Below are 18,769 nucleotides of genomic sequence, written 5' to 3'. Positions count from 1 at the left end.
ACTGAAAATTGAAACTGCCATCTGTAGGGCAGCTTTTGTTCAATTTGAAACCACATCACCAGATATATAAATGATGGACCATGAAGGGGTCATTGTCCCACCATCACAGTGCCCTGGATGCGGTTTTTATTATGCGCACTTTCCTTGTTTAATTATTGTTTCCGAAACCCTCTTGATATTCCAGACTTGCAAATTCTCCTCATTGATAAAGATAGAAGAATATGGAAACATGTCTACTGATAAAGAGAGAATGGGGAGTCACCTAACAGAAAAGACAACAAGGAAAAAAAAAGGACAATGACATCCCTTATCCCCATATGCTGGTTCTTTTCCTAACTTCTCCTAATGAATGTAACCAGGTACTTGCTGCACACATTTTTTTCTAAAGCACAGATTGCAAATGTAAAACTATTAACCGAAGTCTTATTTCCTTACATTAAAGGCTCTGACAACCAGCATTAGTAGCAGCAACAATGAAAAATAAGATTGCAGGTGCATACCTTGACCTCCTGATTGGTAAAGACCTCGACATCCACCGCACAGGCAACCAGAGTGGAAACATCACAGTCCATGCTAGGGGCTGGCATTCCCCTTCGTGAATTTGCAATAAAGGAGTTAGGCAACCTCAGAATTGGGAGTGAAGAAAAGAGCCTCCAGACAGATACTGCTGTGGACAGGCCGGCTGCTGCTTTGCCCTAGGGACTGGCTGGGGGCTCGGGCACCTGGAACCGGCTCCCACTGCACGCAGTCCGCGTCTGAAGCAGCACAGCAGAGTAACGAACGGCCCGGCTCTCTCATGGCAATGACATCACCACAAAGACTGACACAAGCTGAAGCTATTTTTTTTTCTCAAGCCTTTTATCTCTAGGCAGTGCAGTGGAGCAAATTGAACATGATTATGTGCTAAATCTGAACTCAGACTAAATCAATTCAGGCAGCATTAGCTAAGAACTGAGTCATAGCTGTTGTTTCAGCCTGGTGCTTATGTTTGCAAAAAATCCCATATACATATATATAAGGGACAATCTGACACCAGAGGTTCTGCTCCTGCTCTGGGTAGAGGGGGGTGTAATTCTACAGAGAAGCCTCCTGAGGTTAAGCTCTGAAAATTTTGTGCCTCTGACATGAGCTGGAATTTGAGGCATTTTGCAAATTGCCTGCCTTCTGTTAATTGCTCTATGCCACTCGGAGCAGCCACACATGTTCTGGGCATCCTAAATGCATCCTGGGCATGGGTTGAACAGAAATTCATTCTTGGAGTGACTAAAGATTTGGTTGTCAGTCATTTAGGCAGCCTGGTAAGAGGAGATAATTAGAGGTTTGTGGAAATGCTATTTGAAGCACATAAGTGCAGACCAGTAACTCTAAAAGCACCCTTCCAAGCTCAGGATTTCAAACTGTCTCCAAGGTCATTCAATCCAAAGCTGTCTACTGAAAGGGGTTATAGCGGATGTCTCATGCAGGGACAGATGGCGGGGCTGAATGGGCACATTCATGTGGGTCACTGTCAGAGCCTCCGGGCTCTACTTTGCCTGAGACTGTGAGCACGTCCTCTGCTTTCTCAGTCTCTTTTCCAGAGAGCAAACCTCTGAAGGGCAGAGTCAGGGTTAATTCACCTTTGCATCTGGAACCTTTAACAGAGTGTCTGGCACAAGAAGGTGATACACATTCAATGAATAAATCAACAAAACAGAAATGTCTTCTTTCATGGCATGAGTGAGCAAAAGATCTGATTATTTTTGCGTTTTCATTAAGTATTCAGGTCCTCAAAAGCTCATGAACACCACAGCAGGTTCCAGCCGCAGAAACAGTGTAATGGCATCATCAAGGACCATCAAAGCATCTTGAGTTGTAACAGACCAATTCTTTCTTAACACATGCTTGGACAAAGTATCCCAATTTTACATGCAGATTAGAAAGGGGTAGAAGACTCAGGGTGTAAGTGCTGTGGTGCGTCTTCGTTGCTCCACACTGAGCCTCATCAGTCCTCATCAACTTTTGAAATCTTCATATAGCTTTTTTATGACATGCATCACCTATGAACTTTTTGAAGACTCCACATATGAACACGTAATGGTAGCTAAGGTGTAAAGTATATGCAAAAATGAATATAATTTGCAATACTGCTGGCATCTGTTTAAAAACGTGAAACAAGAAAATGAGTATTTTGTTTTCATGTGCTATGGCATATCTTAAAATTCATTTTTTAAGGTTTCATACCAATGATAAGCAGGTAAATGTTGCACAGTCAACTCTCTGGAAAGAATACATTCAAAGTGTAGGATTGGCCGATTTCTATGATGTAAACATTCTTATTATGGCTGACTTCAAGCAACCCACATGAAGTCATGGGAAACCAGGCGAGGAAGGAATGCCTGCATCTGTTGACAGAGCTACTGAGCACATCACTACTTCACTGTCAGGAAAACGCCTCGCCATCTCAGTGACAGTCCATCCACAGCTGTGACATCTGCCAGATTCACGCAGAGTCAATCACGGAGCAACAGCAACAGGAAGAGCAACGTGTTCTAATCACTTCTCTGTTTACCTAACACGCTCCAAATTCTTTCACACTTTGTGTTTTAGAAGGAGCCAGGAAGAATACACCTGTGCTAATTCAACAAAAATAGAGCCCCAGGGATAAGCCTTGGCAAGACAAAATCAGTATGGCCAGTAAAGAGAGTTCTACACACCAACTGTGAGATAGTTTGTTCTGATGCATACTCAGTTTCCCATTTCTGCAGTGATTCCCATCTGGAAGTTCCTTTCTGCTACACAAGAACACACTAACTACATTTCCCAAGTTTTGAAATGTCTTCCCAGAAGTACTGCTCTTTGCTGCTTTACCTTAGCATTAAATAACCGACAACTCAGCATTAGCCATCCCAGAGGAATCTGTATTTTAGCAGGGGACAGAGTTTGGAGTAAAGAGTTCTTTCATGATGAAATACAAACATCAAGGCAAATTGTATGTGGAGCAAGGAAAATTTCTAATGACTGAAATATAATTCTTGGGTTCAACTAAGTGGCCACACACCATGATTCAATTCTATATAATATAATATGGTCATTTCCTATAAACAGGAGGCCCTCATGACCTGTTTCTCCACAGCAAGAAGTGCATTTTTATGGCTGGTGGGAGGCCTGGCAGCCTTGGAGGCAACTTGGATATGTAGTCACTCTAGCCAATGGTTATCAGCCCTACAGTCCCTAGCCCTGAATACTCTTTCCACCTCAACACATAAATGCTCCTCTTATCTCTTCATGTCCAATCCCATGGTCAGTTTTAGCATTTCCCCCCCAAAAGCTGAGTTTTTCCACCACAGGACCTTTGCATCTTCCATTCCTTCTGTTTGAAATCTATTTTATTGTTTTCTTATTTGAAAGGCAGTTACAGAGAGGAGAGGAGAGTGAAAGGGCTTCCATCTGCTGAATCACTTTCCAAATGGCCATATCTGAGCTGTGCTGATCTGAATTCAGGAGCCAGGTACTTCTTTCAGATCTCCAACGTGGGCACAAGGGCCCAAAGACTGGAGCGATCCTCCACTGTGGTCTTAGACCATAAGCAGGGAGCTGGACCAGAAGTGGAGCAGCTAGGACTAGGTCCAGCACCCAGTCTGGCATCATAGTCTGAGGCTTAGCTTAGGCCACCATGCTGGCTCCACTCCATCTTTTTCTTTCCTCTTTGCAGTTTGTTGTTGCCACTGATAAAACATTATTATTTTAAAAATTCCTATAGTCTGAATTTTCTTTATCAACTCCACATGGTGTCATTTGACTAGTTTGTTACCTAGCGATCTTGTTAGATCCACAAGCTTATGGGGGTTCAGGTATGGCAGGACCCTTTATTAGATGGGGTTGAGGACTTTATCAGTGGGAACCTAAAGCTGAGATTCTCTCTTGTGTTCATAGCTGCTTTTCATGTTTAATGCTCAGAGTTATCCATTAGGAGTTACAAAAGCAATGCTTCTTCATTAGTTCATGGACTACTTCCACGAACAGGGATGATTTATCATACAACTTTTAAGACAAGAAATAAAAATACTTGATTTTCTGATTCTTTTCTTTGGCTCAATTTTTAAATATTTTTAGTAACTTCCTTTGCTTTTATGTTCCAAAGGAAATCACTGGGATTATTGTAAAGCATCCTTATAAACCCAAAGACTAAATATATTTGATGGGTTTCATTCCATTATAGTTTTGTCTTGTTGATGCTCAAATTGCCCATCTGTGGCTAGCGGGAGTCTGATCGGGTTGGCTCCTGAGTCCTTTTGACAGATTACAGTCGTCTTTGAGAGCGACTATGTCGTCTGGTGTGACAAGATGTTCCAGGCCTGTCTTGTTCATTTCCTGCCCCAGATAAGAAGTTAGGCATTTCTCCAAGGAGCTCCAGTTCCATTTGGTAAGCATTTCAATATATTCCAAGATCAAAATCTCTATACTTGGAGGTGCTCTTTGCACTGGATTGAATATTGTTTATAAGCCTTTTCAGTAGAAAGGGCTAGAAGATGTAAACATATTTTGAGGATAGCATACATCCTGAGTTCAGACTGGTAAATCTTATTTAGACTCAGGCCAACAGTTTTTGCTGAAACCATCCATCTCGTATCTGTTACTCTTGTTCTTCTACAGTAAGTACCTTGGTTCTCACAAACAGCATTTGCCTTATCCCATATTACATGTCTAACAGCCTCAAGATCACAATATTAATGTTATCAGGACAACTTTAATTTTTTTGAGTCCTTTCCTGTCCATAGGGCCTAGTCCATAAACAGTGTACCACATGTTACGCTTTCCAGTCCTTTGAATTAGTTCAACTGTTCCTTCAACTGTATTAGGTTCATTTGTTTCATTTTTCTTTGGATTACTAAGGATTATTTTTCTGTTTGATTTTATACTATAACCATGCTAAATATTTTGTGTTACAAAATCAAAAGTATAGGGCCTGGCGCAGTGGCCTAGCGACTAAAGTCCTTGCCTTGAACTCGCTGGGATCCCATATGGGCACCAGTTCTAATCCCAGAGGCCCCGCTTCTCATCCAGCTCCCTGCTTGTGGCCTGGGAAAGCAGTCGAGGACGGCCCTAAGCCTTGGGACTCTGCACCTGAGTGGAAGATCAGGAAGAGCTCCTGGTTCCTGGCTTCAGATCGGCTCAGGTCTGGCCGTTGCAATCACTTAGGGAGTTAATCATTGGACGGAAGATCTTTCTGTCTCTCCTCCTCTCTATATTTATCTGACTTTGCAATAAAAATAAGTAAATCTTTAAAAAAAAATCAAAAGTACAAATTTAGTTTCAATTACTGTTTCTACCACATTTTCTACCTTTCATCTTTATCACTAATAGCGTCTCCCATTTAAAAAAAAATAGTAAAAGCTATATATGTAGCCTTCCTCTTTCTTACACAATAGCATACTTTGCAAATTTTATTTGCTTTGCTTTTATCACTAAAATGCTGGATATCAATCCATAGTAACATGTAGAAATAGCTCTGCTTCTTTTTTTTGGTTGCATAGTATTCTACTAGGTTGATTTATGGAAAATTGTACAATTCAATCCTTTATTGGTGGAAATCTGGGTTGTTTCCAATTTGTGCAGCAATGGAGGCAGGAAACCCAAGGGGTTAGGACGTCACTCAAGGATTCCATCCTTTATAATGGAGTGCTTAGATTGGATGCCCATCTCTTATTAATGCAAACTCTGGCAGGCAATTTTTTTTAAAGATTTATTTATTTTTATTACAAAGTCAGATATACAGAGAGGAGAGACAGAGAGGAAGATCCTCCGTCCACTGATTCACTCCCCAAGTGGCTGCAATGGCCGGTGCTGTGTTGATCCAAAGCCGGGAACCAGGAACCTCTTCCGGGTCTCCCACGTGGGTGCAGGGTCCCAAAGCTCTGGGCCGTCCTCGACTGCTTTCCCAGGCCACAAGCAGGGAGCTGAATGGTAAGTGGAGCAGCCGGGATTAGAACTGGCGCCCATATGGGATCCCGGGGCGTTCAAGGTGAGGACTTTAGCTGCTAGGCCACGCCACTGGGCCCCTGGCAGGCAATTTTGAGGGCTCCAGCAATTGTGTTTCTGTCACCTACATAGGAAACCTGGATTAAGTTCCTAGCTCCCAGTTTTGGTCCTGGTCATTGCAGACATTGGGCAGGAAGTGCGGGCTGGGTGCAGGGGCAGGGAGTGGGGTAGAATTGGGTAGGGCACGAATCAATGGATGGCAGAGAGCTCTATTTCTGTCTCTGTTTCTCATTCACTCTTACTCCCTCTGCTTTTGTGCCTCTCAGATATATAAGCCACGCAGTCACGGATATACTTGGCTCAAGTCTTCATATTTCCGTCACTGTGTAGTTTTGAGACAGATGTTGGAAATAGAACTTCTGGATTAAAAGACAGATGCATGTGCAACTTGGCTATTTCTAGCTTAGTTCTCCTCAATGGAGACTGTACCTTTTTGCTTCTCCACCAGAATATTTTATCAGATGTCTGCCCATCTGGCGAATAAAATGTGACTTTCTCAGTAAAACTTTGAATGTCATAGCTCTTCCTATATGCGCACTTATGGGACACTGTACCTGTGAATCCTTTCACACTGCCCAACCCACCTACCTAACAGGCTCTCTACTAAGGAAGCCATGGCTCCCATGTTTTCTCCAACAAATTCAACACACACTCCATGAGGCTTGTTTTTTGGTTTGCATTGACCTTATGAGAAACAGGGAGCATTTGGTCATGCAGTGAAGAAACGCTTGCATGTCTTCGATTACAGCTGGTCAACTCCTTTAAAGTACATTCTTCCCCCAGGGCTCCTCTTGGTGTTGCACTTTGCCCATCTTAGCTGGGTTTGCTTTCCCACAGCGTTTGAATCTCTGCTCCAATGCCCCCTTTTCAGAGACATCTTGCCCATGCAAGCTGAACAGCATTCCTTAAAACTATCTCTTTGTCCAGCTTTATCTCTGTTCCGAGCATTTATCACAAACTATTCTTAGTTAACAGGACTTCAAAATGTTTGTGGGAAAACCATAGTACAACATGCATTTATTTTGGTGCACACAATTTTGAAACCCATGCAGTTTCCCTATCATACACATTTTCTGTGAACTTTTGGAAGATACTTCTATATTGATTTGCACAGTTCCCATTCATCTCTCCCACTGAAATGTAAGCTCCATGAAGGCAGGGCTCCTCTGAGCTGTTCACTGCTCCAGCCTCAAGTGCCTCCCACACAGCCTGCCACACAACGGGAGCACAATGAATGGGGAAATCAATATTTAGATTTATTTTTTGCTCTGAAAGCCAGCTGAGAACATATGCTTCCAGAGACATGGACAAGAAATTGGGTCTGTAAAATTGGCCTCTAAATGGGAGAGTGAGTCTGAGATGGGAGGAGGAGACAAATGAAGGTACCTTAAAATTCTGGGCAGTGCAGTTGGTGAGGCAGGGGTAGGAGACGTACAGGAGAAATAGCAGGGACACTAAAAAGGCAGAACAGATAGAAAAATGCCATCTCTGCTTTTCCACCCACCTCCTGCAGAAGGTGCATGTTAAGTTGCAGCTATAATCCTTAAGCAGGTTTGGGGACTGTCCTCATTCCACCAATGCCCAATAAGTGCACACACCTGCTCATACACCTCTCCTCTACCCCAGAAACCCTCTTAAGAAAGCACCCTCCCTTCTTTGCCTTACCCTCCTCCTGGACCCAAGTCTGATCCCTGCCTTGATTCATCTTTTAAGAAGACATATTTCTCCTTCCAATCCCTGACATCTGCTTCAGAAGCTATGCAGCATCTGACTAAGAAGCAGACACTCTTGAAAAATTACAGGGATGAAAAGAAAATGGGTGTTTGCTCAGCTCTCCTGTCTTCTGGGCACTGTGCTCCCCGGGAATGGCTTCTCTTCCTCCCCCATGCTGTATTTGTCTGAGGGGAGGACTGACCAGGCCAAGAAAGACAGATTCCTCCTGAGGAGCTTCTAAACTAGACAGGTTAAGCTCACCAGCTGTCTGGGATACTAGAGGCTGAGACTATTGCTAACTATGTTTGTGTCTTTGAATGTAGATGAATTCAGAAATAAGCAGAATGAAGTAGAGAAAGTCCCAGTTGATGACAGCCCTTGTTTCTCGTTGTTCCTGAGCCCCTGCACTTTCATGGATCTCACCCATCAACCCTTCCCCAGGTATTATAAACATTCTAATATTATTCCAACCAATGCTTCCAATTTTTCTCAAGCAGATTCAGTCATTGTTTTAGTCACTAACATCCAAAAAGTCCTTGCCAACACACCCTCCATATGCAAGTACACATAAACAGCACTAGAGTGACAAGCTCCTGAGCTGGTCATGAGGAATCACACACACAAGTCCGCAAAGGGCCCCCAGAAGCTCCCCTCTTTGACCAGCCTTGAGGCTTGTACTGTGAGAGCTGACCATCCTGTTTCTTCCTGAACCAATACATGGAATTTCAGCATGGATTTTTCAATGCAACCTTTCTATTCCCAATTCATTCTATCTTATTAATCTCCTTTATAGGCATCACAGCAATCTAATTAGTTTTGAGTAATTTGCTTTGAAAGTTTCCTTTTTGGTCTGATACCTATACTCTGTGTAGAATATCAGTGGTTATTTTATGGTGTTTCCATAGAAATTTGGAATGTATCATTGATCTTATGATATAATTCATTAATCAACTATCCATAAGAGGCTGATTGTTTATAATCACCTGGGATGGTCAATGTCCCTTTTATCATGTTATCGGTATTGTCCATAAATAACGAAGATCTAATCCTCAATGTATCTACATTAGGGTCCTGGGATACAAGAATGAATTCACAACAAAATGACGGACAGTCTCCTATATGGCTGGGAGACAGACACTCCAGTAGCAGCATGATGGACTTGGGAAAATCCACAAAAGACACATATGTGAGACTGAAGAAAACAGACAGAAGGTTAGGGAACTTGGCAAGGGAACGGAGGGAGACCCCAGTGCCAAATAAACTGCATCAAAAAACAATTTTAAAAATAGAGGGAAAAAAGAATGTATCATTCTATTACACAATCAATTATTTAGGGTCAAGACTATGAAGGCATTCAGTGAGCATTCTTATGTACACTATGTTATTTTAACTTTACAACAGGCCTTGTTTTAAGATAAGGAAGTATACTGTCAAAGTTAAACAACTGAAAAAGCAGTTCAGGAAGATGAGACCCAAACGATCTGTCTCCAAAGCTTCACTTCTTAACTTGTCTGCTATACAAATTTTAGTATTCTGGAGAATAGAACATGACCACATCTGTACTTTGGAAAATAATTTTAATGGTGCTGTGATGGCTAGATTGCAAAGCAACAAGGGCAAGAAGGAAGGAAATTAATATCTCAAAATAACTTCAGGAGAGTAGACATTAGCTGATTGTTTATTGAGTTCTCTAAGCCAGTGATGACGACAGACTAAACTGGGCAATAAACAATGTGGGAGTCATTGTAGAAACATAAGAAAAATTTCAGTACATAGATATATGCAGGAGATGTTGTCAGAGACAGAGGAAAGGGATACACAGTTAAGGTTTATTTCCAAGGGGGAAACAATGTCAGTGAAAAAGATGGGTTTCTTAAAGAGAAAAATTTCCATTCACTGAGGAAAACCAAAAAAGCCTTCAGTGCGAGAAGGGTATTTGCTATGGGGACTTGGTAGGACTAAGGTGGATTGAGATCTTGTAAGCAAGGCTATGAGTTTGTTTAAACACAAACACCTCCTTTTGGGCAGAACAGAAATTCTAAGCAGGACAACAGCAATTAGCAAGTGGTGGTCACAACCACACTCATGAGAACTCTGAGCATCAGAGTATTAGTGAGGCATGGCAATCAAGATAAAGTTTCTAGAGCCGATGGTAGCCTGGCAGCCTAATCCTCTGCCTGCAGCACTGACATCCCATACAGGTGCTGGTTCAAGTTCAGGTTGCTTCATTTCCAATCCAGTTCCCTGCTTATGGCTGAGGAAGGCAGTGGGTAATGGCTCAAGTCCTTGAGTCCTATATCCAACGTGGGAGACCGGGAGAAGCTTCTGGTTCCAGCCACTGTGGCTATTTGAGCAGTGCTCCAGCAGACGAAAGAGTTCTCTCCTTTCTTTTCCTTTTCCTCTTTCTTTTCTTTTTTTTCTCTCTCTCTCCCTCCCTCCCTCCTTCCCTCCTTCCTTTCCTCTCTGTATCTGTCTTTCTGTGTTTCTTTTCTCTGTAAATTTGCCTTTCAAATAAAAATAAATAAATAATAAAGTTTCTGTAAAAATCTAGTTACTAGATTGGAATAAAATTGAAAGGACTGTAAATTTTGGTGACTCTAAAACTTGGGTCACAAAGCAATAAAGAGCTGGAGTATGGGGATGCAAATGTGGCACAAAGAAAAGTATGGATAAAAAAATTCACAAGGGATAGAATATTTCAAATGTAACAGTTGGCTGTTAGGATAGTGATCTAGGGCTGGATGGTAAACAAAGCCAGGAAGGAAGCAGTTACAGATGTCCAAAGATGGAACAATCAGAGGCAGGGAGAAAAGTTCAAATGAACACCCCTAGTTCTGAGCTGGAGTAGAGCCTAGTAATTGTCTGAAATAAAATTATATTGATGACAAGAGTAAGCTGTCATTAATTTTATTCCTTTGTGATAATGAGATCAATATACACATTTGTTCATTTCAATCTCCAGCTAATATCACTAATCCTCAAACCAAAAAATGCAAGTAGAGAAAAGATAAAAACTGAGATTACTACTTATAATGATAATTAGGTCAACCTTTGCACCTGGGGGCAGAAATGTTCCACTTTAGCTCTTTAGCAGAATAACCCAGGGAAATTTAAATGCTCTCAATGTTCAAACTGAATAAATCTAAGAAGTTCTAAGGTCTTCCAGCTATCATTATTATACCATTATCAGTGGCAACTACTGTCTCTTTTTCATGATGTTACTGGACCACTTAGGTTACCTGATCACCTCTGACATGACTTTGTGTAGGGAATATGCTGATTTGGCTTTTGCCAAACTTCATCCACTCTTAGGGTGGGTCTGGTATCAAATTTCCCTGAAGAAATGAGTGGCTTGGGAATATACAGGATATGTAAGTAAGAATATGGGTTAGGATGTAAATGGATTCTGGGCAGGCATGTGTCAATATCCACTGTATTTTCAATTCCTATACTTGCCAGAGCTCTTGAATGTGAATATAGAAACTGTATCTAATTAGTAGAAAGGTAAGCAGAAAAGTAAAAGTAAATGAAAGAGAATATCCAGAGTTCTTATAATATTATAAAGGACTTCAAGAAATGCTTTCAGAAACTAGGTAGGACCTTGAAGGCCCAAGATGGTGATGCCATAGGAAGCAGTGTAGTTAGAACTTTGTCCCTGGCCCCTCAAAGAACTGGATTCGCACAGTCCCCTGCCACTATGGATGATCTCTCCCTGTCTCTGGCACTGTGTGTGATATCCCTGGAGATAAAACTCTGAACACAGCATCCACTTAGTTAACCTCACTCTAAGTTATAGAGAAAAGACTCTCCTAACACAGAAAGAGGCTAGGATAGCAAGAGTCTATTAGGCATGGTCAACCTATCCTGCCTTCCGGTCCTTCCCAAGTGTTTATTCAAAAACTTTGTAAGAATGAGTCCCACCCTCTTCTTTTTCAGCAGATGCACTACTTTCCATTGTTGGCAGAACAGCAAGGGTTTCTTCAAATAGTGATGGTAACCTACTTTTCCAATTGCTTCCCCACCACCCAACTGCTCCTCTGCAAAAAACAAACACCAAAAAAGCACCCTATTTTCAAAAAGCAAAAGCACCAAAGAACCCTGAACTTCTGACACATGGTATATAATTAAAACTTCTCTAGTATTCTTGGAACTTACCCATCCATCCCTCCATTCATCCATCAACTTGATATTGAATAGACTCAATGCCCAAAATAAAGATAGACACTAACCTAAGAAAGATGACAACTCACCAGTTTCCTCAAGGATGTGTTAGTAGAGGCTAAAAAGCTATACTGACCTATCACAATGTAATATTTTTTGTCTAAATAATGTTAGTAGATGTAGTATAAGCGTAAGAAAAAATAACAAATCTGGAACGCCAAGTTAGACATTTCCTTCTGGAAGGATAATTTTAGTAAATACTTAAAGGTAGTAGATTTCCAGATGGATAGGCAGCAACACTGGATAAGCTGTTGGAGAATGAGAAACTATGAGTAGGCCAATGTTGCCAAGCTGCCTATGTGGGTTTAGTGTTTGGTGATGGGAGATGGGGAGCCACAGGGAATTTAGCTAGTTGTGTAACAGGGAACTAACCATGAAGGGCTTTGTGAGTAGCCATAAGAATTTAAATTCTGCTGCTAGGAAGGTAGAGACAGCAGAGACTGGGACAATAACCTCTTACCTTGCCTTGCCTCTAATATCAGTTTTTAAATCCATTTTGCAAACTCTCTGTGGCTAGCGTACTGTGTAAATCTGATTCATTAGAGTAAAGTACAAAGTTGGAATCAGGACTTAAACATTAGCAAAGGATTATAGGAAGAAAATACTAGGAATCAATGGGAAAAAAAGATCCCTGAGATTCGTGTTGGAAATTTCTCATGTGACAATGATGGAAGGCCATCCTTCTACACTAAAATAGTTACACTGCCTCAATACACAAAATCCACATTAATCCATGATAGCTCTTATCCACACTGTATAGTTTCAAAGTTTTATTTATCTATGTATCCTAAGCACTTAGCATCGTACCTGTTACAATGCAAATAATCAAGTAACATCTAATAAATCAATGAAAAAATGCAAGCTAATACCATCATTACTTCTTTTCCTGGATTCACCTGAGCCATTTTACCATACTAGGAGATCTGTTTGTTTTAGTCTTTGTTTTCTAGCATGAAATCTACTACCCCAATACTCTATTCCTTAACTCCTCAAGTTTGAGAGTCCCTAAGAGTTACACTGAGAGCACTAAGCAGCGTAGCCATGAATCATTGAGATGATGTATTTGCGTATGCAAAGAGAGAGGAGAAAGTCCACATAAGGGTTCTGCTCCCATTAGGGGGGTTCTGGGAAGTAGTTTACTAAACAGTGTCCAAATCAAAGGTCTATCCTATGATTGACTTCTGGGAGCAGAAAAAATGAATACTATTTTTGATTTGACCTATAGAGCCACTACCCCCCCCCCCCCCACCCGCTTTGCACTTGCATTGCTCTCAATGAAGAATCCTTAAGAGTCAAATGGTAAAGATATCAGGCGAGGTCTCTGAAAGACCATATAGCACTTACCCTATTTTCTTCATCTTCTTTCTCTCTCACAAGCCAAAAAGAGGTTTACATGAGTAGCTTCCAGTAGGATCCTGATATTTTGGGATATGTCTGGCAAGGCAGGCTGCATTAGCTTAACTAATATAGCATAGATGTTTCTATTTGTGTGCATTGAAATATGTTGCTAAGAATGGAATCCAATTTTAAACAGAAATGTAGTCCAATTTTATACAAAAGCCAAACCAGGGCAGAATGTGGAAAACCTTCCATCTTAAATTTAATTTGAGTGTCTAAAATTAGCAAATGAGTAGGTAGTCACATTGTTTGTTTGATATAATGATTAGTATGTGTAAATCAGGATCTAGGAAGTTAATTGAGCACAAGGGAAGATCAGAAAGGCAAAAAAAAAAAAAAGCAAAAAAAGATTTAAAAAACTGTCAAAAGAATTAGGGCAGAAAACAATAGTTGTGGCTCATGACTTTTAAAAAAATCTGAAATATTAATAGATAATAGTTACTATGATTAGGAAAATCTTAAATAAATAATCATCAAAATCCTATATAAGAAACATGAATTATAAATAATTAGAGGTATCATATAATTATGTCACTGGATCTTATCAAAGCTAAAGACTGTTCATTCCCCGTAGAGGATCACAATTGCTGAAACAGGCTGAATGGAGCAAGGAACATCCAGTGATGTCCTCTGTACTTCTACATACTCGAGGGTCATCCAAACAGAGAAGGCTTCTAAACAAGTCATTTTCAATCCAATACCCATTCTCATTTGTTCTCTATTTTTAGAGAGGCTTTGTGATAAATCATCAAGCTAGAACAGAGGAAAGTAAAGAGAGGGTCAGAAGACCACCTGGCGACACACAAAAGGACAGTTTGTTGTATGATGCCAGGCAATTATAGACACTTATACCACCTAGCTGGGATTTTAGTTAGGAATGTTGGTTGAGCATGAAGGGCACCTTTGGCAATTCTGGAACTTCAAGAAACCACATTCTTTCTTTAATCAAGACATGTGTTTTGAATAGTTTGGCAGTGTGGGGACGGCGAACAGAGAACACAGTCTTCTGACTATGAGAGATGGGCTCCAGTTTCTCTAGGGAACTATGGACAAAAAGCCTCTCAGGTAAGCCAGTCTGCTTTGTAAGAACACAGAAGAGACAAGAGTTTTAGGGCAAATGCTATACAAAAGAATAACTATTATAAATTCCATTGGAGTATTCTTTGTTTTATGTCTCTGGCATTTCAGGCATGGAAGGCAAAGTAGAGAATCATAAATTAATACATCAAGAGGGAAATTTTCTTTTTTTAAATTTATTTATTAATTACATTGTATTAGGTGACACAGTTTTATAGGTACTGGGATTTCCCCCACCCCTCCCCTAAAAGGGAAATTTTCAACAAGCATGGTTCTTGGATATACATTTGAATTACTGTCAATTTTGGTGAAGTATAAATGCACTTCTCAATACCGTGTTGGCAAAAACTTGGATTGATTTTTCTAGAATAGACTATTTCTTTCTTTCTTTTTCTTTCTTTCTTTCTCTCTCTCTCTCTCACACACACACACACACACACACACACACCCCTCCACACACACACAAAACTGCCACTGTACGTTTCATGTAGAAGTTACAGGAAACTATTTTCATAATCCCAATACAGAAAAAATGTACTTTGTGTAGATTAAAAAAAATGTCTAAATGCTTTACAATTGTGAACCTTCCATAGAAGATGAGGAAAATGTTTGCTTTCAACCTAGGTGTGGTTGCTGTAGAAAGAGGAAAGAGGAATTCAGAATGCTGTAAGAGAAACTGGATGAATTCATAGCAATCTTTGATGATTGCTGATAAAATAGAATATGGGTTAGAATTCCAGTGAGTCACAGCCAAAAATCAAGTCTTTAACATCAACACTCTATCAAGAATAACAATAAAACAAAAAAGGTCTGTGGGGCATGAAATATTCTAATACTTATTATGGTGATACAAGTGGAAAATAATGATGTAGAGCAGATATTTGAAGAGACAATAGCCAAGATTTCCCTCAAATTGATTAAGGATATCAATGTGTAAGTCCAAGAAGTTCATTAAACCACAAGATAAGCAGACCTAGATGTGTCATAAACTCCTAGTTTCAGAATAACGGGAAAATAGTAAAAGCAGGAAGAAGAAAAGGTTATCACTTACAGTGGGAAAAATAGTAAGAAGTATAGCTGACTTACAGAAAACAACAGAGATGAGAACAACGTATTTCAAGTCAAGAAAGCAGAGTGACATTTTCACAATGCCAGCATCCCACATGAGCGCAGGTTTGAATCTTTTTTTTTTTTTTTAAGATTTATTCATTTTATTACAGCCAGATATACACAGAGGAGGAGAGACAGAGAGGAAGATCTTCCGTCCGATGATTCACTCCCCAAGTGAGCTGCAACGGGCCGGTATTGCGCCAATCCAATGCCGGGAACCTGGAACCTCTTCCGGGTCTCCCTCGCGGGTGCAGTGTCCCAAAGCATTGGGCCGTCCTCGACTGCTTTCCCAGGCCACAAGCAGGGAGCTGGATGGGAAGTGGAGCTGCCGGGATTAGAACCGGCGCCCATATGGGATCCCGGGGCTTTCAAGGCGAGGACTTTAGCCGCTAGACCACGCCGCCGGGCCCGCAGGTTTGAATCCTTGCAGATCCACTTCTGATTCAGCTGCCCACAAGAGCAATCAAGGAAAAGAGCAGGGAGGGCCCAAGTACTGGAGCTCCTGACACTCATGTCAAAGACACATGTGGAGCTCTGGGCTCCTGGCTTTGTCCTGACCTAGTCCCAGCTCCAGCTGCTGTGGCCATTTCAAGAACGACCCAGTAGAAGGTTTTCTTTCTCTGTTTCTTCCCCTGCAACTCTGTCTTGCAAAAAAAATAATAAAAAGTGAAGTGAAGAAAATGAAAAACTATCAAGCTGAATTGCAGGATTTGTCTCTAATGATAGGTTCACAAAAGTAGACTAATGATTGTTTGGAATTGAGGGTAAAATAAAATGGATATTATTAAAGGGTCTTTGGAAGGGAGAGACCTTATTCTAAAACTGAACTGTAGTTATGAGTATAACTGTATGTTTATGAGTAATCATCAAATTATTTGATGAGAATGAGATTTTTTAGTACATAATTTATGCTTCGGTAAAATCAATAGACTTTAAAAAATAGTAAACAGCAAAAGACAGAACTCATCTACTTATCATACATATTACTAGGAACTATTAAAAAATATAAAAAAAACTAGACTAAAGTAATATCCAGTGGAAAACAAGACTGGCACGGAGAGATTAAAAAGAACAGAAGGGGTAAATTCATGGGCAGCTACACAAGAACTTCCTAAAAATAATTTTAATTTTTTTTTAAATTGGAATAATTTGGAACAAAATCAAGACAAAATGTGATATTTCAGCATATATAGAAAAAATATGTAATGACAAGAACATAAATATCTAGGGTATATTTATGGAATTAAATATTGTGATAAGATTTTATTTTGTAGTACAATTTAGTATTAGTTAATGGCTAAGATAAATTAAGGTTGCATGGTTTAGAATAATCACTAAACAATAACAAAAGGATAACTGAAAAAATGTCCCTATGTAGGATGCATAAAAGGTAATAATAAAATAAGAAAAATTACTAATCCAAGAGAAGGTAGAAAGGGGAGAATACAGGAATAAAAACTAGAATAAACAGAAAACAAATACCAAAATGCCAGACTTAAACTTATTCATGTTGATAACTACATGCAAATGGATTATAAGCATTTTAATTTAAAAGCAGAAAAGTTTAGACTAGATGGTATTCAAGAATTTAATCTCTTCCTTTTCTCTTTCCCTCTCTTTCTGTTTTTAAAGATTTATTTCTGGTGTCTTTTTCAAGAAGTCTTTCCCTACTCCTGTATCTTGGAGACTACTTCCTATGTTTTCCTCTAATAGTGTGATGGTTTCTGGGTGTAGATTTAGGTCTTTCTTCCATTCAGAGCTGGTTTGTGTATAAGGTGACAGGTGGAGGTCTTGGTTTTTAACCTCTGCAGGCTGCTATTCAATTGTCCCAGAAGCATTTGTGAAAGAACCAGGCTTTTCCCCTTGATTGTTTTCAATTTTCTTCTGAAAGATTAGTTGGCTATACATGTGTGGTCCCCCTTCTGGTGTTTCTATTCAGTTCTATTGATAATCTTCTCTGTTCCTGTGTCAATACCAGACTGTTTTGATGACCACTGCTCTGTAGTATGTCTTGAGGTCTAGTATTGTGATTCATCAAGCTTGATCTTTATTCTTCAAGATAGCTTTGGCTATTCATGGTATCTTGTGTTTCCAGATGTACTTTTGTGCCCTTTATTGCTAACAGGAATGTTGTGGGGATTTTGATTGGGATCACAATGAATCTGTATATTACTTTTAGTAATATGTACATTTTGATTATGTTAATCCTGCCAATACAGGAACTTGGTCAGTTTCTTCATCTTTTAATGCTTTCTTCTATCTTTTTCTTCTTTTTAAAAAATATTTTATAGTTTCATCATAGAGGTGTTCCACATTTTTGGTTAGGTTAATTCCAAGGTAATTAAGGTTCCTTTCCACTATTTAAAGGGAACTCTACAGATATCATTAGTAGTCAAAGCCAGAATAAATAAATAGGACTACATCCAACTAAAAAGCTTCTGTACAGCAAAGAAAATGATCAACAAAGTGTAGAAGCAACCAACAGTGTAGACTGACAGAGAATGTCTGCACACTACACAACCAATACGGGACTACTATCCAGGAATTACAAAGAGCTTCAGAAACTCAGTGACAGCAAAACAAACACCCTGTGAAGAAATGGGCAAAGGAAATGAACAGGTATTTTTGAAAAGAACAAATTAAAATGGCTAATACACATGAGAAAATGCTCAGGCTCCCTAGCCATAAGTGAGATACAAATGAAAACCACGTTAAAGTACCACCTAACTCCAGCAAGATTGGCCTACACTCAGAACTCTACTAACAGCACCTGTTGGCATGGATGTGGGGAGAAAGGTAGACTCCTTCACTGCTGGTGGGAGTGTAGGCTAGTACAACCACTATGAAAATCAGCATGGAGAGTGCCAAGATAACTGATAATGAAGCTGCCATATGACCCAGCTATCCCATTGCTGGGAATATAACCAAAGGAAATGAGATTTGCATATGAGAAAGGGATCTGTAATCCTATATTCATAGCAGCACAATCTACAATAACAAAGACATGGAAACAGCACAGATGCCCATCAAAAGAGAAGTGGATTAAAAAAAAAACAACCAACAAACAAACAAACAAACAAAAAACTGTAGTACAGGCCTGGTGTGGTAGCCTAGTAGCTAAAGTCCTCACCTTGCACGTGCTGGGATCCCATATGAGCACTGGTTTGTATCCTGGCAGCCCTGCTTCCCATCCAGCTTCCTGCTTGTGGCCTGGGAAAGTTGAGGACGACCC

General features: G+C 40.1%; 1 protein-coding gene across 4 annotated transcripts in view; it reads right to left on the bottom strand.

Moving 5' to 3' along the window:
* The window catches only part of RCAN2 (regulator of calcineurin 2), a 263,810-nt gene that overhangs the window by 101,883 nt on the left and 143,158 nt on the right, over positions 1 to 18,769 (bottom strand). The window contains exon 1 of one of the 4 annotated variants that reach the window (XM_058662296.1): positions 501 to 703. The exons of the other annotated variants lie outside the window; for them this stretch is intronic. Coding sequence (XP_058518279.1) covers positions 501 to 587 — 87 coding nt within the window. The 5' untranslated portion in view covers positions 588 to 703. Of the gene's footprint in view, positions 1 to 500; positions 704 to 18,769 lie in introns of those variants that run through there. 4 annotated transcript variants of the gene reach the window in all.

This window comes from Ochotona princeps, chromosome 1 (genome assembly GCF_030435755.1).
Source record: "Ochotona princeps isolate mOchPri1 chromosome 1, mOchPri1.hap1, whole genome shotgun sequence".
Lineage (NCBI taxonomy): Eukaryota > Metazoa > Chordata > Mammalia > Lagomorpha > Ochotonidae > Ochotona > Ochotona princeps.
The sequence above is the reverse complement of the archived record's forward strand: the minus strand, read 5'-3'. Positions and strand labels throughout refer to the sequence as shown.